Raw genomic sequence first — 22,728 nt, 5'->3', positions numbered from 1 at the left:
ACCCCTTTGTATTCCGAATATCGTCTCCCACAACCAATGTCCGTCTAAACCGGGCAATTTTACACAATAATGACAGAACACGTCTCCGCTTTCTCCAAACATGTGTCCAAGTCCCGCGTTTGTGCCATTTACACCATAAATTCGTCGTGTTTCTAGTGAGGAAAATTGGCGGCCATTTTGTGGAAAGCTTGCGCAGGAACGAGGGAGACAACCTCTTTATCGTGTAAAAATGAGGAAACCGTTTATTTGCAAAATAAAGCATACCGATTCCTCTTCTTTCTCCATCCCCGTTGGCATCTGCGGCACCGCCCGGTTAATGGATGCATATTCGTGTAGGTCGGGTAAATCCTCACAACGGAAGACGGGTAACGGCTTGGAAGCGTCCAGCGCCCGTGCCCGAAACGACAATTTACTCATTTTTTTCTCAAATTTCGAGATTCAATATAAATCTATCCGATCTCCTGATATTCACAACGGTGTCGAGTGGAGCTTTCATGGATGATTCTGTGCAGTTAGTCTCAATTCTAACGTTCGACTGGATGGTGCTGTGTTTTAGGGCGTCGCCAACGGAGCCGGGAAGGCCCGGATCTTGGTCGCTCTCTTTCGGACTATTTTCCCCGACGCTCCGCTCCCCACCGCTGGTTCAGTACGCCATGGACAACATGGCGGACATTTAAAACTCTTTTGCACCGTTTGCTCGGAGCGGTCCAACCCCCGTTCACCGATCAGCCATTCCCACACGGTCCCCAGCGCTTGCGCGTTCGCGAAAGTGGGGGAAGGGGGCATCTAAAGTACCCCTCTCCGCGCACACACACTCGCACAAACAAATTATAGAGATAAACATAGGGGGGTATCCACGAAAATAAATAAAGGCTGGGGAAAATGGCAGTCGTGCATATGGTTTGTTTTGCAGCCGCATTTACCATTTTAAAAAGTCCCTGCGGCAACATTTAATGAACTTGCATCACTGGCAAAAAATTTGCTGAACTTCAGCCTTCATCTTTGGAAAATAATTGACAAGACATCCACAGGGAGAAATCTGTTTTCGTATGGAACAACTCCTCAGTTGCCCCAATAGGCATCAAGATCAAATGGTAACTCCTGTGTAGCTTAACTGTTATCTTCTACATTATCAATACTATTGACCCAGAGTAAAATAAAGCAATAGAAGAAAATGATATTGAAAAGTGAGTACAAAAACATGCAATGTGTAGGTGACAAAATCATTTTGCTAGGTATATCAATAAGCAAACTTCTGTTCTTACAGACAGCTTTAAATATTGGTAAAAAAAATCTAGGGCAAGAGACGCTACAGAAATACTTTTTAGTAATTAAAAGCAATTACGAATTTTGCAGAAATTCAATATAATGCAACCATAATACCAGTGTCATTCCAATGTATTCAATTACTCTGATGATTTTATGCTTCAGTAATTTGAAAACTCATGAATGACAATGAAAATTCAATGTAAAGTCAAAATGTCAATATTTCAAATATGAAGCAGTCAGTGTACATACTGCAGAATTCAAAGCCAACTGAAAGCTGTAACTACAAATTGTACAGCCCTGGCCATTTTTAATATCTCTATTTCCAACCAGTGTCTGGTGGGAGTTTGTTTGCTTTTTGCTTGCACTGCCTTTATTGTCCTGCAAGAAGAATCAATGAATTTATGGAATACTTATTATTATTATTATTATTATTATTATGCCATTATTCAAGCTAGACAATGACCAAAAACACTGAAATCGAACGAAACCCTTCATAAGCAAATTCGCCGCATCTGAGCAATTTCGCCCTCTTCTGGTTTGATAGGCAAAGGCTCCAACTTCCGGCTCAGCGTTGGAATGGGCAGAGGTTATTCCGAGCTGAAAAGGGATCAGCTTTTGCAATTTTTACACAGGATGTGAAGAGCAAAGGCCAATAGCTAGCCAATGAAACATGTTGGTCCCAAAAAACAAACATCTCATTCTAACAATATAAATAAAGTTCAGGGTGTAATTCAGGAAATTCTTTTATTTTTAAATTCTTACCTGGTAACATCATTGGAACTAGCCAGGGTCCAGTCTGAGGGAGTGACGGCTCTTCTCATTTGTGATTCTAAGTTGCTGTGTCCGCCTCATGATGATCTGGGAGCACAATGACAAGAGTTGCCAAGATATTTTATAATAACTTCATACCATTAACCAAGAGTCAGTCTGTCATGCTATCATTGTTAGTGATTCACTGGTTCTTGGGGTCTCCTATGGGCGTACTGATGATTTTCAATTCTGCAGTACTCCAGCTGTCTAATGAAGGACGTTTTGGAGTTGACAAAACAGATTAACATTATTAACCAGTAGGAGGGGGAAAGAAAAAAAAGTAGGGGGTCCTGAGGACCAGAGGAGCCACTGGCTTTATTTATGACGATAAAGTACGTCTATAGAGGTGATTAAAAACGATTTTTAAACTTTTGTTTATTTTGTTTATTTCGAACGTTAAAACTTTGGTTTAAAACAACGATTAAAACAATAAAACAAGAAATGATTAGTTTTACTGAAGTCCAAAAAACATCTCACCAAGGCATATATATTTAAGGTAGATAAGGGTAAAAGTAAACCAAGACAAATTCCTTTACATGTATTGTACTTGGAAAGGGGGCCTACAGGGATATTGAAGATTACACAATTTCACCCGTTGACTCAGGACAACTGGAATATCGTTTTTAGACAACACACTTCACTACTGTAGAAATCAAGACGTAATAAATAAAATCCACCCCATTCTGATTTCTACAAGTAATAGACAAAATTAGGTTTATCTATCCGTGGATGCATGTCTTCCTTTAAGGCAAGCCTTAAGTTATAATTTCTAATTGTAGACAATTCACACCTTGAGTTCATGCAGGGTGTGGGTGAGAATTGAGATCAGACTAGGTACCAAAATGGCAGATTCCCATATAACTCGACTGAAACGCAACTTGGATTTCGGCACCTCAGCATGGTGACAAAATACAATGCCCAATCTGCCTATGAAAATATTCACTCCATTTCCCACTACCCTTTGGCTCTCTGAGACGGATGTTTCATGCAACAGAGGGCTCACTTTTTGCACTGACCTATGACCCCATCGCTCACCGTCACTTCCACTTCACCCGCTTTGTCAACAAGTAAGTAATGGCAGGTGTTGTTAGGCTAGCTTGTGCGTTAACCTCGGTCAAAATGCCCTAAGCAAAAAGGTAAATGGACTGCATTTAATATAGCGCTTCTACAATTAAAGCCTCCCATTCATCCACAAACTCATACACCGTTGGTGGTGTCAACCATGCAAAGTAACAACCAGCTCACTGGGAGCAGTTGGGAGTTAGGTGTCTTTCCACTTGCAGGGACACCTTGTGATTTTCCCAGGAGCAGAGGATCGAACTGGCAACCCTCCAGTTACCAGACGACCTGCTCTACCTCCTGAGCCACTGCTGCCCTGGTCTAAAGTGCGGCTGTATTTTACCCAAAAAGATTCAAACAATGGGATGCACAACAAATTATTTAAATTTAAGCGTTTTGCATTTACTGCAAGTATAATCTAAACAGTTAAAGCTGGGTTAAGCAATTTCTAACCCCTAGATGGCAGACAGTAATGCTACTGAGATTGCACAACACATACTGGCAGCTAAGCCACTCCTTGCCCCTCACCCTGTCTGTCTCTATGGTGGCCTGTGTGTAACAAACATGTTCACAATCCATTTTTTTTACAGTCGTTGGTTCTTTGGCTAACATGTTAGCCTAAGAATTCGCTAACTTCATACATAGTTCTATGTTATCAAACTTGGTTCCTCCCTTCTATATTCGCTTCACCCCAGACTGGCCCGGCGGCCGGTCCAGGGTGTCCCCCCACCTGCCGCCCAGTGACTGCTGGGATAGGCTCCAGTATCCCTCCCCGTGACCCTGACAGCAGGATAAGCGGTTTGGATAATGGATGGATGGAGTTGCAAGTGATTTATCTGTATTTTTATGGCGAGGGGGGTTGCCCTTTCCTGAAGAAAGTAAACAATAGAGTGGAGAACTGGGTGGAGCCCCCCCCCCCCATTCATTGAAAATTTTACTTTTAACAATTACTGCAATAATACTCTTCATAGAAACATGGGATTCTCCTTAACAATTAACTGACACTATAGGGTTATTGAATTACCATCGGTTATAAAGTTTTCAATTTCGTTTCTGGAAAACAATTTTTCAGTCTGTTCGGTACAAAAACTCTGCACCCATTAGTCTTAAGGGATGTTACTATAGAGCAGTGGTTCTCAACCTTTTTGGGGTCCTGGACCCCCTGCGTATTTTTGATCTACCCTGAGGACCCCTCCACCTGATCTTGGGGGAGGGGGGGTTGCAATTTGATAGAAACAATAGAAACTGCATTTTAAATTGCATTATAGCATTTATTCACTCTTTGGGGCAAAAATAAGAGCTTTCAGTTGTAACTTAGATATAGTTAACAAAACAGAATATGTATTCAGTAACTTTCAGATATATGTAACAACAGAATTTTTATGCAGTAACTTTTAACAATGCTAACGGGAGCGAGATCTCTTATTAAAATACAATAAATTACACTTGTGAAACAGATGTAATTAGAGAAAAAAGTCCTGTTACCCTTTATAGTTTAGGTAGATAAAGGGCTCAGTCACATTTGAGTAAAATAATCCTATTTCTATAAATGTCATAGGATCTTTTTTTAAAGATATTTTATTTTCACGGACCCCTTGCAATTACACCACGGACCACTAGGGGTCCGCGGACCCCCGGTTGAGAAACACTGCTATAGAGAATCCACCACTCCTTCACAGAATAAGTCAAAAGGAAAGCAGTAGAATGTACACCCATGCACTTCAGAGCTGTGGCAGCAGCCAGAAATAAAATACACCATGGGTTTTGTTACTGAATTGATTAAATGTTCTATAATTCAAAGAGTTTAAGAAGCTAAAAATCTTCACCAGCACAGGGAACATAATTTTAAGTTCTGTGATGGAATATTCCTTGCATGCAATGCACATTAGGATGTGTAGTTTATTTATCTGTTATGTACAGTCTTGTACCTTTGACATTTTTTTCCCCAAGGAACAACACGTTTTTCCAAAAGAGCTGATAAATGATTATACTGTCGATTCAGCTAGGAGTGTCACAACCATCCAACTTTTAGAAATGCTCACACACCAATCACGTGACATTGACCATGGGACAGATTAACAGGACTTTTTTTCTACCAAGAATCAAGCCCCCCTGATATAACTCTGCCCAATTCTCCACTCAATATTAACAGAGTTATGGAAAACTGTAGACAGGGGTACTGATTTTTCAGTATGGTCAGCAGTACTGGCAATCCTTTCACATTACATGGAACAATTTGATTCACTGTTAATATCAAAAATACTTCTTAATGCAAATTTAAATGAAGTTATTAACTGTTTTTCTTTTTTGCAATAAAATGGACATTTTTATGTTGGAAGATTCTCGCTATTTAAAGTAAGTATTGGTTCAGGCAGCAGCAACATTTTAAAATTATCACTTCAGTGCCGGTATTGGGAAAAATTTAAGAAATAAACATCTATGTGAATGAGTGCTCAGGGAAGGGGTGGGAAGGTTAATTTTAAGAGGGACAAAAGTGGTTGAGACCAGTGATCAATTTGGAAATCATGAGGTCCCACAACACCAGAAGGGTGGTTATCCAGTGAGTCAAGTGTAAAGGGGGATCACCTTATCACGCAGAAAACATTTTAGACACTGCAGCATATCTTTAACACCATCAAAAAACACTGTTACAGAGAGAGAGCAGAGTGACACTGTGTAAGCTAACTTTTGTTGCAAACCTATATTGTAGCTTTGAAACACAATCAACTCATTACAAGGGCCCAGATGCTTGACATGCCACATGTGATGCTTGACATGCCATATGTGAAAATCCACAGACGACTACCACCCATGAAACCAGAATAGACTACCAAGCTATTTGAGAGCAAATTCAGACAAATTGGACATAAACAAAAGGGTCAGTTGTTGCAATTGCCTCAATTCCAGCTGCCGCCCATTCAATGACAGAGGCAGTTTACTTTACAGACGTATGTTAGCTTAGAGTACCACGTCGAGTTATTATAATGAGTTCACCATCCGTCCTCACGGAGAAATGGGCCAATTCGATGTTTCGTAATAAGGGATAGAGAAAGAAAACTTGGCCGTTTGCTTTTTTTCCTTTCTAGAACACCATGGACCCTTCTAGAATATAACAGCGCAAAAATGAAACTTTGCTTGTCACAAGAGGTGTGGGATGTACGCAAATAGGTCTAGGGGCGCAGTTGGCCCAAAAGTGTTACATAAATAAGAATATTAGATAAGTGGAGCCGGGTCCTTTTCTGGCAGGATCTGGAAAAGCTGCCGACACAAATTAAGCAATGGTCCACTTAATGCAGGGCCAAACGGCTGCCTTCGCAGGCCACAGAAAACTGCCTGGCAGCGTTCTGCCACACGGCAGTTGCCCATGACGAGACTTTTAATCTTTCCCACCGATAAGATGACGGCAACACGTTAGCTCATACAACCAAGACATCTAATTTTCAACACATTCGCCTTATACAGACGCAATTTTCACTCTACAGTTCGTTGCCGACGATGTAATAACGCTGTTATATCTAGAACAGTGAATTGTATTATCCTCTGGAAAACATTGTCCCACCAAGTCACTCGATATTATAAACGGTTTGCTTTGTTTACCGTTAAAAGAAGTTTATAAACTTGGAGTTGAGAGTCGCTGTTTTAGTGCTGAATTGCAGCCAGCTGCCCAGCTAGGAATTTGATTGCGTGTATGAAATCATCCGATTCCAAAAAAAAAAAACCCACAAAAAAAACCCCACCATTCACGATCGGTCTTTTTTCTGCCAACGACTCAAGTTAAAACCACCAGATAAATACCTACCAGTTCGACAATCCAAAAAAGCTCAGGCTTTTCTAAATAGCCAGTTAACATTTCTGCAGGTCATGAGTAAAAACGCCTGGCAGGAGGGCACACGACGCAGCCAGGCAGTGAGAGCTAGCTCTTAGCCACAGCTACTCACAGTTGACTCCACAAATCAATAGTTACAGCATAAACAGATACGACGCTATCCTGCCGGGAAGAACGGCTGTCTGCTCCTAATCCATGTCGTCAAACAACATACTCGTCGACCAAAAACTTGTTTTCATATTCGATGTAGAGAAGGTGCCTGAAACTAGAGAGGTTGGAACCGAAGTGCTACTGTTGGGGGTTAACAACTTTGCCGCGAAAGACGCCTTCTGATTGGACACCGGACGTCACCAATCACCTGTGGAGAGCCCCGGGTTGATGTGCCGCGTTTCTTTTCAAGTGGGAACTCGGAAGTTCCGACTTCATCAGTACGTCGCTATACGGGAACAAAAAATAAATAAAAATGAAACAACACTGAACAGAATATTGACGAAGCAAAGTTGAGAAATATACACAATGGTTATTGTAGATTAATCATAATTATTTACAAATGTAAGGCTTCCCAATATCATCAAAATGAGGGTTTTTGTTGCTTTCGAGTTCTGTTGTCGTTGAATGGAGCTTAAGTAGGGCTTGAGTCCAATTTTTGAAATGTTTATGTTGTGTTTGTTATCTATTCCCCTTGCATATATAAATAAAGGATTTCCTTTAAATAATAAACAACTTAATCATATGTTCCTTTCATTGAACCCCCCCCCCCACACACACACGCACACACACACACACACACACACACACAATTTTATCATTACTTTAAATAAGTGTTCAAGTTGTATCCAGAATAGTTTTTCCACACAAATAATCGCGAGTGACAGCTTGTTTCACCTTCATTTTGACAGAATATACATTTTAGGTCCATTCGCCGTAAAGCTGTAGTGGGTAACATTGAACGTTCCAATGCAAATCCTTGCGCCTCAAATGACCTCCGCATCACTCTTTTGATCGTAGATGCCAATCGGTCGTACACGCGTCTGCATTTGTAGAACAGCCAATAGGAACGCCCTCTCTCTGAAATTAACCAGTTGGCTAACCCCCCCCCCCCACACACACACACACACACACACACGCACACACATGGGCTAGCTATTTTTAAAGCCTGAATACAGAGCCAAGAGGAGGCGCAGACGTCAAGTTTTCTCCCAGACCACTTGAATTACAATATGCTGAAAGGTTTTATGGAATTTTTGCCCAATGACGCCATAAAAAACTGCCTACCCCAGCTTTAATTTGCTCAGTGATTTATCTATTTATATACCCCGGATGCTTCTGCCTTCTAACATGAGGTCAGAATTCCAAGGAGAAACGTTTATTTTTGCATTCACAATTATTGCTCTTTGAAATAGTGGCATACCAATTGGTTAGATATTTTACACGTTATTTAAAAAAAGTTGCACCATTTTATATTTTATTTCAATAAAAGAATCCTGTGTAGCTAATGGTAGAGGACAGGCTATATAGTCAAAGTATCCCCTTATTCTGATAAGCTTTTACATTAAGAAATGCAGGGGGGGGCATCGCTTACAGTAGATTTGGTTAAACAATTATATTGTGACCAATGTTTAAATTATTTATGTGTATGAGAACGCTTTTAAGTTAAGCGTTCCGAACTTCCGACTGGAAAACTCTAAATTCCCACTTTAGGAACGCGTCATTGTCGGCAAGGGAGGGCCGCCCTTTAAAATGTCATACTCCCCCTCCAGTCAGGCAGCCCAGCCCCCGGGGTAACACAATGTGGAGTTAACGTTGGAAACACCCGAAAAGCGACCATCCATCTGTGTACCTTACAAACATGGAGTCACAAGGCTCATTCTTTCAGCGACAAGCCACGAAGGTTTTGAGCCAAGCCCTAAATATTTTAAAGAAATAAAATGTGCGTGCATGGTTAAAAAAAAACAATAAAACGTGTTGGCTACGGTTGCATTCAGAGCATTTATTCTTGCTGCCCCGTTCCCATCGTTCCAAGGTGGAAATCCCTAAAATGGAGATCCTGGTTTCCGTCTCTCTTTCTGGATATCGTCATCCCCCAGCTGGTGTCTAGACCGCAACGCATATTTGGAATACCACATGACATCCCTATCAATACGCTTGTTACTTCCACAAAACGTTTGTTAAAGCACTGCTGCTGCTACATGGGCCCCCCTCCTCTCCCATTTCATAACCACATATCTAACATGAGTAGACTAATGTGATATACTGATATTAGATAACGTTGTGTACAGTGAAGGCGATCCGCGGTAACCGCACATCAACTGGATTACTGCAATTGAAATAAACGGTTTCCCGCAAATAACGCATTTGCAAACTGAAACAGAAATAACGGGATTTGCCTTTCATTTGAATATCGTCCATTCATAGTGTTTTCCTCTCACCTCGAAGTTGAGTCCGTCCTATTTGGAAGGAAAAGTCGTCACGTCGCCCTCTGCTGTTTGTGTTCGAGGCTAGCAGCCACACCGAGGCGATATTACCTTGCTGATAACTGACTGACTTGTGTCGTTCAGAGTTGAATGACTCATAAGCGTCCCATGGCAGAGGCATCCCTTCAGTGTTGATATCACCGGATATCAACACACACACAAAATAAAAATAATGTGACAAGAAATGTAGACACCGTTTTGATAATCATGAAATTAGGTTCGTTTGAGGTGTAAATGTTTTATTTCCCATACATTCATGGTTTATCTCATCTAAGACAAAGTAAAACCCTCATGAATCATGGCTCTCTCAGGCATCGAAACGTCATGCTTGGGGTTCCGGGGCATCCTGGTGACTCAAGTCAGTTGGGCTGAAACCAGATAAACTGGGGTCTGATGGTTGCAGCCCAGGTTTGAATTCATTCTAGTCTGAAGTAGATTTGAGAAACGTTTGAACTAGTCGACGATATGCCAAAGTTGCTGTATGGCAAACAAAACTTAAAACCCATGGCTGAACTATAATTTGTCAAACAAGGAGAGGCAGCCTGACATGTGGACTTGATGACTGCAAACATCCAGCGAGAAGACTAGAACCCAATGAAAGATGTCAAAAGAGAAATTTAGATTGTTTTAAGAGGCTTCACCTGAGGGGCTAGCTTAAAACTGCCATGCTGGGAGCAGGAATTGAGGACCCAAATGCAGACAGCGGAGACAGACTGGGCTAGAACAATGTTTTAAAAAACTAACTTACACAACAGGGACCTAGATTCAGGCAGCAAGGAAGACTCGCGACGAAAGGTGAAGCATCCAACTACCAGGGCAACCAGGGGGAATATATAGCTGCCGGAGAGCCAACCAGGGAATGGAGGACAGGTGAGCAAGGCAGGACAGAAACAGAAATGGCAAGCCAAATAAGGGAATGGGGAACACGAGAGCAAGGCAGGGGCAGGAGCAGACATGGCAAACCAACCACGTAATGGGGGACAGGTGAGCAAAGCAGGGGCAGAAATGGCAAGCCAAATCAGGGAACAGGTGAGCCTTGAAGACCAAGACCACACAACCATGACAAAAACGAAGTCAAACTACTCACATTTTTTTGTAATCTGGCCACCATTCATCAAGATCTCTTCAATAAGCAAGAGGCTTGATTTGTCAGGCCTACTCTGTTTGGTAGATGAGGTTGAAAGTTTGAATGCTCTTCAGTGGAAACTACAGCAGTTTGATTTTGCTGGTGAACTTGCAGAAGGCTTCGTGGTGCTGACTTGATGGCAAATCAAAGATAATCTAGCAGCCCTATAAACTGAAACAAGGTTTTGAAATGCAAAAAGCTGAATCAACTGATTTTCTAAAGCATCAATCTGGTGTACATACACACACACACACACACACACGCACATGCATTACATGCACTAGGAATTTAGCTTGGCATTGGTAGAGAATAACATATAATACAAATAAAACAAGTGTCTGTGTATTTCTACATAAATGTTTTCCACATACTTGAATTTTTATTCTCTGTCACGACTTCTGCCGCTTGCTACATGATTAGATTTATCTAGTGTTAAGTTTTGGTGCTGAATAGATGGAGAGTCATGTCCTCTATGTAAAACCAAAGCTGACAGAGCATGTTCTCTTCACATTGCTGTATATTGTAAAATTTACCGATGAAGAAAGTAATGCAGGGCGGCATGGTTTACATGAGGTGAGGAGACATTCCAGCAGCGGAAACTGTAAAACATCTAAGCAATAACACCTCAGATTAACTCAGATTTAACCAACCCCCCCCCCGCACACACACACACAGATGCTAACCTTTTATTATACATGTTGAGATGTAGACGCTCCATCCAGCCAACACCAGACAATGTTTTTAATTCTCTGAAGTGAACCGGCTGCTAGTTGCTTTAGTCATGACATGATCATAAACACAATCATCTAACATTATGCAAGAACCAATTTGGACTCTTTTTTTAACTGCTGCTGGAAAACAGATTGTAGGTGGAATAGAAAATTTGTTAACCTTTTTTACCTTAACTTATTTGCAGTTATTGAGCTGGCAAGCTGAGGCATTGAGGGTTGGATGCTTTGCTCAAAGGTGGTTGGTAGAAGTGGGGAAGGGGCGTCTCATTTTCTTTTTTCCATCCACAGATTTTCAGTGTATCCAGGGATTAAAACCAAAGACGTCATGTGTAACAAGCCCATCTCTCCAACCATGAGGTTATCGCGACTCCTAGCAGCCCCAACAGATGTAATGAACACGCCACTTCACAAACAAAAAATCACTCATGAAATAAGGGTAATTTGTTTTAGGTCTTTATTAAATAAATAAATTTCAGAAATAAAGAATTGCAATTGTGAAAGTGTTGACAAAATTAAAAAGGCACTTAAAAACAAGGGTTACAGGAGTAACCTCTCTTTTTCTTTTACAAAACTGGAAACTAACAGGAACTGCGATCTTTCCCTTAACACTGATCTTCAAACACTTATTGAAATGTGATCACCACTGTTTCATATGAAAAAGAATTTGATCTAAGCACCAAATGAGAATTTAGTGAGAATTACTGAGGTTTAAACAAGCAAACTGGGACCCCCCTCCCCCAAGGTAAAACAAGGCATTTGAAAACAAGGATTTGTAATTAAGCAAGTAAGGCAGATTTATATGTATTTGGCATTGCTGTGAAGTATTAAGGGACCTGAGTTGGCTTTTAAATTAAGAAATTAGAACCTGGAGCCTAACAGCAATATTACTGTACACCAAAATGTTCTTCCATCTAGAAAGACAGCCCAAGAAAATATAACTTTCTAGACACAGACATTCGAAGTGATTGTTCGGATGGAATACGCTTTTCAGAATAAAACATACTTTTACCTTCAAACCCTATTCTGGGACTATTTATATGGCTTAACAAAGAATCCAGACTACCTGCACACAATCCATTGCTACTCTGCACAACCAGCTAGCACTAGGGGTGGGACGATACTGGATCAAATTCCGAATCATTCAATACGGTCTTCACGGTTCAAGACGCTCCCCATTTTGCAAGATCGTGTGTTAACACTAGAACGACCGGGATTTCACTCCTACCTAAAATGACCATGGGTGGTCAAAATGACCACTGGTTTTTAAACTCTATATTCTGTCAAGATACACACCCAACTGAGATATTAATGCATTGCATATGTTAGTATGTCTGTTAGGAAACGACTGACACCGAAATTAACATTTTAACAACTTTAATACTGTAGCAAATTCAGGGGGCAGCCGGGATGCGAACCCAGGTCGCCCGCACCACGGGCAACTGCACTAACCAGTAAACTAAAGGGTCCAACCCGTTAGCCAACGGGCTAGCGAGTCTACACATCCGTGATAGTTACTACCCCCCTCCTATGGGAAGTGCGTCCCCACGCTTCAGCATACCAGCTCCCTCACGCCTTGGGGCGCACGCACTTCTGATGGCCTCACGGTCTCACCATCCCACTTCTGACACCAATGTAGCGAATCCAGGGGACAGCCGGGAACCGCTGCAGCCGGGACGCAAACCCGGGTCTCCTGCACCACGGGCAACTACGCTAACCAGTTGACTAAAGGGTCCGACCCGTTAGTCAAGGGCTGGCGAGTCTACACATCCGTGATCGTTACAATACTATTTTAAACCATTTAAAATCGCCGCTGTCCAACGCCTGTAAATAATGCAACACCTCGGTGGTAGTCATGGTGCATCTGAAACGGCGGCTGTACCCAGACATGTTGGAAATAATACCTGAAAAATAAAACGGAAAACACACACCGCTAATCTAACAAACGCAACAAAGCCTATAAAAGGTGAAACATTAAAAAAAAAGAACTGAATGTTGAGAAGGAAATGACGCGAACAACACGCGTCATAAATAGTGATATGACACGCACAATGACAAGCAAATTATGTGCAATCATTTTAGGTAGATCGTAAAACAGTTTTTTTTTTTTTGGTCTCTTGCTTACCAAGGCATCCACTGCATTGTACTGAATCGAAATCGTGCACCCTGAATTGAGACGTATCGAATCATGGGGTTTGTGAATCGTCCCACCCCTAGCTAGCACTACATCTGAAACTTTCATTCTAAAATGAAACACCCTCCCCCCCCAACTGGGGTAAAAAAAAAGACACCTACTGACAAAGTGATTGCCGACATCAAAATTAAAACACATAATGGGATGTGTCTTTTAGGTTACGAACCACCTGGAGACCTTTGCTTACAAACTAGCGGTGTTCCACAAAACGGAATAATCCACAGACAATTCCATTTCGTAAACAATCGTATAAAACTGAGCAACTATTTTCAAGTAGCGTTTTCTCCCCCAAAATTGGATAAAAACCATTTTGGAAGAGAACCCCTCTCCATCTCATTTGATTCAACCCCTTGACCAAACACCAATGGCTCGATGGTTCTATTAAAAGGCACAACTTGGGCTTTCTGCAACCACACCAGTCCTTGTGGCAGAAAAAAAACAAACATGTAAAGATCATTTTAAAACACTCAAGTTCATAAGAGGCGAAAACAGAAACAAAACCTCCAAGTTTATACAGACTGTACAATTTCCAAACGATGCATAGGAAAAAAAAATGCCAGTTAGTAAAAACGCAACGAAATAGTGGCAAACACATTGCTATCATTTGGTGACTAAAACAGCAACAACAACATGAACAATGACAGTGAGAGCATTAAAAAAAAAAAGAAGAAAAAAAAGTCTTCCCTTCCCCTTCCCCGACCCCATAATGCTTTGCATACAGTGTTGTCCCGATGAAGACACAACTCCATCACTTGCCTTCGTACTTTGGATTGACGACTGTTGTTACGGCACTCTTGTAGATGGGATTTTCACCCTAACAAATACAGAGACAGAGGCGGCGTCAAACAGTGTATTACTCTGAGAAGTTCGACTAAACCAAACACCCCAAACCACTCGTTAAACCACACGCCATGTGGTTAAAGTGCATGCCTTTCGCGTTTATTTTACAACCACTTCAGAAATACAGAGTAAGCATATAGAAGTTAAATTCAGCTTGCACAAAATTAAACACAACTCAGCTCAAGTGAGTAGTTGGGGCATCCGGGTGGCGTGGCGGTCTATTCCGTTGCCTACCAACACAGGGATCGCCAGTTCGAATCCCTGTGTTACCTTCGGCTTGGTCGGGTGTCCCTACAGACACAATTGGCCATGTCTGCCGGTGGGAAGCCGGATGTGGGTATGTATCCTGGTCACTGCACTAGCGCCTCCTCTGGTTGGTCGGGGCGCCTGATCAGGGGGGAGGGGGAACTGGGAGGAATAGCGTGATCCTCCCAAATGCTACATCCCCCTGGCGAAACTCCTCACTGTCAGGTGAAAAGCAGCAGCTTGTGACTCCACATGTATCGGAGGAGGCATGTGGTAGTCTGCAGCCCTCCCCGGATCGGCAGAGGGGGGTGGAGCAGCAACCGGGACAGCTCTGAAGTGTGGGGTGATTGGCCAAGTACAATTGGGGAGAAAAAGGGCGGGGGGAAAAAAATCCAAAAAAAAAAGTGAGTAGTTGTAGTCTCACTACTGGTGCATTACTGTAGTCAAGATGTAATGCCTTGGCACATTTTTTAGTGTCTGTCGAATATCAGGATGACTGTGATGCAATATCTACAAGGCAAAATATAAACAGCAGAGAGGGACCCGTAATCCTAGTAAAGTACTTCCCCAAAAGATATTATCAGTGTGTGTGTATACTGACAAAAAGGTTTTCTTCAAAGTAGTATTAACAAGATTAACAGAAAATACAAAAAAATGGAGGAGGCAGTAAAGACTTCAAACTAGTGTCATAGTTATGACAGCCTTGCTTTATGGGAATAATCATCCAGGTTAAAAAAAACTTATGATAAATCAAGTTGCTTGACTGAAACCAGATGTAGTGCAGTAGGATAAATGTACCTAAACCCCACGTACTTTACTTTAACTTGTGAAAAAAAGGCGAGGGATTTTTTTTGAATGATCAAGGCCCCCTTAAGATCACCAAGTGAAGTTCAGTTAACCAACCTGTCGTTTAACTAAAACATCACAATGATTAACCAACAAACGACAAAAAAAAAAAAAGGCTTTGCCTTTGGCTCTGCTCTCAGCATTGTAAAAAAGCTTTATGGTAATATAACACGATGCAAAACACTGCACCTTTCAGTTAAACATGCCAGTATCACCTCAACATGCAGTTAACAATAAGTATGCAGTCCTTTCAAGTAAAATCTTATCACCCACATAAAAAGGTTTGAGTGACAACTGAAAACAATGTTGATATCAGATACAAAGCCTGCACTCAAAAGCCAATGAATCCACCAAAACACCGATCACACATTTAAAGAGAATTAGTGCATGCAGCAACAGGAGGCCAACAAGCGATACCAACTTTGACCTATAGGGCGGCACCTTTATTCCCATAGCTGGGATTCTGGAACTGGTTAATTGGGCTCTTGTAAATGGGGTTCCCTTGCTACAGAGGACAACGATAAGGTTAAAGACAGACAAAAATGGGAAAACAGGCAAAAAAGAGAGATAATGAAATGAAGATTGGACAAGAGTGAACACAAAGGTCTCAAGGAAAATGAGAGTGCAAAAATGACCAAGCATCTAGAAACGGTGCTAGTTTTTGACCCTCTTTCCCCCTCCCTCTCATTTCATCATCAGTGACCCTTGCGCCTCACTCTGTTTTATTGCCTTTTATGGTCATGTAGTACTGTCATGAAGCAGTGAGAGGCAGCAATGACAGTAGACACTCCCTCATGGCAACAAAGACGTTAAAACAAAAAAGGCTGCCACAGCCGAGGCTGAAGAACAGAATGAATAAGACTGAACATGAGAGAAAGCCACAGACTCTTTGAATGTGCCACACACTTCATGGATTCCATACGCATTCAATTTTACCCATGTACTTCCTTTACACGCCCTTCTTCTCATGTAATGTGTCCTTTTACAGCATTATTTGGGAAGTTCAGGACACCATTTTTGTCTTCTCCCATGCATTGTAAGATTTTCGTTCAGATAAGGTAAGAAGTTTCTCTAAATATTCATATTAGCCCTCCACAAGAGGGAAAACATTTTAAAAAGCAGCATCCACTGCATATACATTTCACAGACCAAAGATTTTTTCTAGGCTGTGTGCAAAAATTTGCTGCAATAGCTTAAATATTGGCTTTGAATCAATGCACTAAGTGAAACCAAATACAGTTTGCATTAGGGCAGATAGCTGTTGTTTTTTCTTGTCAGATTGTGTATCACCTGACACGTCTATAGAAGTCGCAGCAATCATCCTTTGTTCATCCAGGGAGCTACAATGGGATTGACTTACCGTGTCCCATTTGGCGTTCATCTTCTCCTTCTCAAACTTGGCAAACTCCCGACGGTCGTGGATGATCATGAGCAGCTTCCAGATGAGCAGTAGGGCGAGTCCGATCAGCACAATGCCCGCCACCACGCCAGCCACGATGGGGATGATGTCAGGTCCTGCTGGGCACTCTGGAAACAACAGGAATGCACAAAGACAGTGGTTAAAGTAAATCACCGTTATCTGTTTTGTGAAGTCATTGTTTCAAAACAAAAGATTGAAGTTTTGTAGAAATGGACACAAACACACATACAGTATCATCAGGGTGCAAAGGTGCCCTTTTTTGTTAAAGTTCATGTGCAATGCAGTTATATATATATAAAAAAATGATTTGATTAATATGGTGCATTCCTAAAATCTCAGGTTTTTTTTCTCTCATAGTATCAGGTAGAGGGGAGACAGAGGCAGCAGGCCCCAGAGCCGACACAGCCAAATGTACTGTAGCTACTGAGAAACAAGAAAAAAATATGAAAAGGACTATAAAGATGGCGGTGCAAGACTTTATCTGCACTTAAGGAAGGTGATTTGTGGTAAGTGCAGTCCTACTTCAAATCTCAGCGATTCATTTTGAAATTTAAAATAGTCACTAGTGCTATTGTGTCAATAACTTCTCCACTACAAAAAATAAAATGATTGAAGCTGGGTTTTAGGTATTACTGTTCTATCTGTTGGCAAATTTTCTTAAGAGATTTCGACTTGTTAAGCACAACACCTTCAGTTCTTTTACCGCCCTTTTTCTTTGGCAATTGGCTGCTATGGTAAAGAAATAAAATGCTATGCAATGTATTATTTCTCCTGCGAAAGACATATCCGACAGTATCCATTAAAATGAGAAGCTACGAAAGTGTTTCTGATATGGATAGTCATGACTTAGCCATTGTCTTATATAAACATTTGTGTGTATGTAAATACTCAGAAGCTTTAGCTTTAAAATGACTATCGATTCAAGAAAAACAGAACAGTGCCTACTGGCATCATTTTCCAACACTTAACCCTCCCCAGCAGCCACTGGGCAGTGCAACTTACCCAATGTCTCCACTACGTAGACCTCCTTGACGTTGTTCCGGATGGCAAAGGTGTAGAGAAACCAGCAGTCATTTGCATCACGCTCCTTGCAGTGGGTCAGTGGGAAGCTCTGGTCGGTGGGCTGGGGAAGCTTGACACGATCTTTCACCTTGGTCATGTTGAAGTAACTGCATTGTTGCTCACACGTGTCCTTCTTCTCTCCCGTATTAAAGGCTCGGCACTGAACACACTCCCTGTGTGTGTGTGTGGGGGGGGGGTCAAAGAGAGAAAATGGAAGAGGGGGGAAAAAGGGGAGAGGAAGAGGGAGAAATACAGAAAGTTGATAGAGGGTGTGAATAAAGGGCAGTATCAACTTCACTTTCCATAACGTGTTTTTTTTTTCTTCTTGTTTTCATTGAAACAGGACTCCAACTGAAATGGACTAGGAGCATCACAAGCGAGAAAATTCAACTGGGATCCAAATCAACCTAGCATGGGCTTGCGTAGTTCCACAATGTCCTTGGCACAACAGAGCGATGTTGTATGGTATGTTTTGAAAATGTTTGTCAAACATACAATGGCAAGTTTGCACCTGATAAGACACTCAAAAGATGGTTTAGTTGGGTCAACCAACTAATCAATGGGTTGTTTGACCTATAGGGGCCATAAAATGTATCTAACTAATATTGGGTGGCAAACGACAAGGAGTCAGCATATGTGCCAGTGACTAGCACAAAAATTTAAACAAAGGCAAAGAACCGGAGAGGGAAACGGAGATGGTTTGCATGGAAGAAATGCAAGATAACAAGTCATTTGGCATGGTAGACACACTGGAGATGTTCACTCATTGGGGGCTGGTGTGCAGCTATCAAAGCTGCAAACACCGATCAAGCCAGAACCAATATTCATCTTTTGCTTTAAAACGTGTCCTATTGCCCATGTAAATTGATAGAGTGGGATTTCCAGAGGATGTAAACTCAAACTCTCTTTACTTAAAGTGCCACAAGTTTTTTAAGTGCTAAGCTTTAAGACAGGCTGTTGTGTAACAAAAGTCACAGGTGTGTGTCATATAACAGCTGTGGGTTTTCTCAGAATGTCTCGGAGCAAGACTGTGCGGCCCTGCTAACTATCAGTTACATGGCTGAAATGTAAAAGTTTAATTATTCTGACGTCTGTGACGCATAGAGAAAAGGAGCGATTGGGAAATATTCGGCTCATTGCTCTGGAATGCCAAGCCCAACAGAGGCACTGAAACAGAACTCGCACTAGTCCAAACCCCAAATTTCCACAATACCGTACAACTCTGGAGGAATTTAGTTCTGATACAACTCTGACAAACCTATGGTTATTAATCACAGAGAAAATATATTACAACCTTCCATCCTTATGAGCCATATGTAGTTAGCTAGTGATCTAGTGTGCCAACATGACTGTCCCAGACCTCTCATCTTCGATGTTCTGAATTTAAATTTTTCCTCAAATGATAAAATGTTAAAAACGAGAACAAGATGTTTTCTTTAAAATTTGCTGCACCCTTACATAAATACAAACAAAACGACAATGGTCACTAGTAATTTAGATATACAGTGCATCCGGAAAGTATTCACACCCCTTCACTTTCCCCACATTTTGTTATGTTACAGCCTTATTCCAAAATGGATTAAATTCCTTTTTTTCTCATCAGTCTACACACAATACCCCATAATGACAAAGCGAAAAAGGGTTTGTAGAAATTTTTGCAAATTTATTAAAAATAAAAATCTGAAATATTGCATGTACGCAAGTATTCACACTCTTTGCGATGACACTCAAAATTGAGCTCAGGTTCATCCTGTTTCCACTGATCATCCTTGAGATGTTTCTACATCTTGACTGGAGTCCACCTGTAGTAAATTCAATTGATCGGACATGATTTGGAAAGGCACACACCTGTCTGTATAAGGTCCCACTGTTGACAGTGCATGTCAGAGCAAAAAACAAGCCATGAAGTCAAAGGAATTGTCTGTGGACCTCCGAGACAGGATTGTATCGAGGCACAGATCTGGGGAAGGGTACAAAAAAATTTCTACAGCTCTGAAGGTCCCGAAGAGCACAGTGGTCTCCATCATTCGTAAATGGAAGAAGTTTGGATCCACCAGGACTCTTCCTAGAGCTGGCCGCCCAGCCAAACTGAGCAATCGGGGAAGAAGGGCCTTGGTCAGGGAGGTGACCAAGAACTTGATGGTCACTCTTGACAGAGCTCCAGCGTTCCTCTGTGGAGATGGGAGAACCTTCCAGAAGGACAACCATCTCTGCAGCACTCCACCAATCAGGCCTTTATGGTAGAGTGGCCAGACGGAAGCCTCTGCTCAGTAAAAGGCACATGACAGCCCACTTGGAGTTTGCCAGAAAGCACCTAAAGGACTCTCTCAGACCATGAGAAACAAGATTCTCTGGTCTGATGAAACCAAGATTGAACTCTTTGGCCTGAATGCCAAACGCCACGTCTGGAGGAAACCAGGCACCTCTCATCTAATACCATCCCTACAGTGAAGCATGGTGGTGGCAGCATCAGGCTGTGGGGATGTTTTTCAGCGGCAGGAACTGGGAGACTAGTCAGGATCGAGGGAAGGATGAATGGAGCAAAATACAGAGAGATCCTTGATGAAAACCTGCTCCAGAGCGCTCGGGACCTCAGACTGGGGCGAAGGTTTACCTTTCAACACGACAACGACCCTAAGCACACAGCAAGACAATGAAGGAGTGGCTTCGGGACAAGTCTGTGAATGTCCTTGAGTGGCCCAGCCAGAGCCCAGACTTGAACCCCATTGAACATCTCTGGAAAGACCTGAAAATAGCTGTGCAGCGACGCTCCCCATCTAACCTTACAGAGCTTGAGAGGATCTGCAGAGAAGAATGGGAGAAATACCCCAAATATAGGTGTGCCAAGCTTGTAGCTTCATACCCAAGAAGACTTGAGGCTGTGATCGCTGCCAAGGGTGCCTCAACCAAGTACTGAGTAAAGGGTGTGAATATTTATGTACATGCAATATTTCAGTTTTTTATTTTTAATACATTTGCAAAACTTTCTACAAAACCTTTTTCGCTTTGTCATTATGGGGTATTGTATGTAGATTGACGAGGGAAAAAAAAAGGAATTTAATCCATTTTGGAATAAGGCTGTAACATAACAAAATGTGGGGAAAGTGAAGGGGTGTGAATACTTTCCGGATGCACTGTAAATTTCCTTTGCTTTACTGCCCTGCTCTTCCAGAAACTGGGACCTCTGGACTCACTTGTGCTCAGCGCAGACTCCGGGGCAAGTGGGGCAGATCTCACAGGTTGGGCCCTGGAACTTGGGGTTGGTGCACTTGCAGTGGCCACACTCACAGGTACCACGGCCATTACAGATTTGTCCATTCTTGGCCAAGCAAGTGGTAGTGTCCAGTGAACAGTCACAGGCGCTTCCTGTGTAGTTGGCGTCACAGATGCATACCCTGCACTCACAACGACCATGTCCTGGTCAAAGAGAGGAGAAGAAGAAAGGGGTCAACAAAACAATTAAAAAGGCCACCAACTTAATTTTTCAGAAATGGCTATGCTTCAGAGAGGTCACCAGCACGGTCTGAAGTAGTCTTTGACTCACCAATCAGATTGTTTGGTTACAATATAAAATATACAAATCTCTCAGAATAATATTTCATTCACCAATCCAATGTGTGATTCCTTGCCAAGACTATTATGCAAATGCTGCTGTATAGATAAGCTCATGATCAAGAGCAGAAAGCCATAACTACAAGCTGAATGACTGTTTTGTGTCCATTAGCTGCAAAAACCGGAATCATCATTTTTGGGAATAGATGGCATGTTAGAAAATGTACTGATAAACTGTCTCAAGAAGCGGACCTGTTGTAGAGTGACGGGATTCGTGGGAGGCCAAAACAATAAATAAATAAATAAAATGATTGGCTCTGCTGCAATAGTACTTAAGTGCAATGGTGTTTTATTAACAGTGCTTTTCCAAACCTGGCAATGCCAAAACTCAAGAAATAAAAGTTTTTTAAAAAAAATATATGTATAATAATAACAGTGCAAAATAATATGTATATAAAGTCCACAAAACAAAAGACAAAACAAATCAAGAGTTCAATTTTACACATATTTCACAGTCCACTGTGCACCCAGCTCAGAGGTCTTACCATGATAACACGACTGGGTCCTGAGGTGAACTGCCTCTGGGCACAATGGTATGGTTGTGTGAAAGTTTCTATTTTCCTATCGCCCAATTGTGGCTACTCGAGATCGCCGATAGGTGATACAATCACCGGGGGGGGGGGGGGGGGGTAATGTCATAGCACGCCAATGAAATGCCAGCATGGATGACTTAGGCTTTGTGTCAAAGAAAAACATAACATCTCGTATTTGGGATTAATATGGCTTTTACCTGGTTTGTAGTAGCAGTATATTTATTCGTTTTTATTAAAAAATTTATTCTCCGTTACGCATTTTTTTAATTATTGATGTTGTAATTTAATTTGGATTAAAGAGTCTGAATAATCATTTTCAGCGTGGCTCGGCATCTGACAGAGCGTTGAAATAATCAAACCTTTAACCTTTCTACACGCAATACAGTTAAAGTGACGTAAATAAACCTAAAAGTGTGAACATTTTTTTAAAAATTTAAACATTACGAAAATCTATTTAATATCAACGTTTTCTCTTTTCAAACAATGGCTCCCTTTTAAAAGCCTGTCTGTGCTTGGTGTGACAATATCACAGCATCATGTTACATTTAACATGTTTCCATCAGAAACACCTATTAATGCACAGTAGGGTGCAGATTCTAGAGATTATTTTTATAACATCTTAGTTCTGATAGTAATTTAGTTAAATCACCTACATATGATCCGATTGCCAATCGGTACAAGCC

At 41.6% G+C, this 22,728-nt stretch overlaps 2 protein-coding genes across 4 annotated transcripts in view; both read right to left on the bottom strand.

Annotated features, from left to right (window-relative positions):
* The window catches only part of LOC130123430 (enhancer of polycomb homolog 1-like), a 57,062-nt gene extending 49,812 nt beyond the window's left edge, over nucleotides 1–7,250 (bottom strand). Inside the window, exons 1-2 of one of the 2 annotated variants that reach the window (XM_056292590.1) lie at nucleotides 6,938–7,250; nucleotides 2,032–2,127 (exon numbers count right to left, since the gene is read on the bottom strand). Coding sequence is in view for 1 of the 2 variants with exons in the window: in XM_056292589.1 (XP_056148564.1) it covers nucleotides 265–417 (153 nt within the window). In the remaining variant the exon portion in view is untranslated. Of the gene's footprint in view, nucleotides 1–264; nucleotides 745–2,031; nucleotides 2,128–6,937 lie in introns of those variants that run through there. The other variant, XM_056292589.1, reaches the window with a different exon arrangement.
* Nucleotides 7,251–11,734: 4,484 nt separating this feature from the next.
* LOC130124579 (integrin beta-1-like) overlaps nucleotides 11,735–22,728 on the bottom strand; it is a 61,739-nt gene continuing 50,745 nt past the window's right edge. Inside the window, exons 13-16 of one of the 2 annotated variants that reach the window (XM_056293993.1) lie at nucleotides 21,095–21,317; nucleotides 17,841–18,073; nucleotides 16,779–16,945; nucleotides 11,735–14,300 (exon numbers count right to left, since the gene is read on the bottom strand). In XM_056293993.1, coding sequence (XP_056149968.1) covers nucleotides 14,235–14,300; nucleotides 16,779–16,945; nucleotides 17,841–18,073; nucleotides 21,095–21,317 — 689 coding nt within the window. In that variant the 3' untranslated portion in view covers nucleotides 11,735–14,234. Of the gene's footprint in view, nucleotides 14,301–15,830; nucleotides 15,924–16,778; nucleotides 16,946–17,840; nucleotides 18,074–21,094; nucleotides 21,318–22,728 lie in introns of those variants that run through there. The other variant, XM_056293994.1, reaches the window with a different exon arrangement.

Source organism: Lampris incognitus, chromosome 14 (genome assembly GCF_029633865.1).
Source record: "Lampris incognitus isolate fLamInc1 chromosome 14, fLamInc1.hap2, whole genome shotgun sequence".
Taxonomy (NCBI): domain Eukaryota; kingdom Metazoa; phylum Chordata; class Actinopteri; order Lampriformes; family Lampridae; genus Lampris; species Lampris incognitus.
The sequence above is the reverse complement of the archived record's forward strand: the minus strand, read 5'-3'. Positions and strand labels throughout refer to the sequence as shown.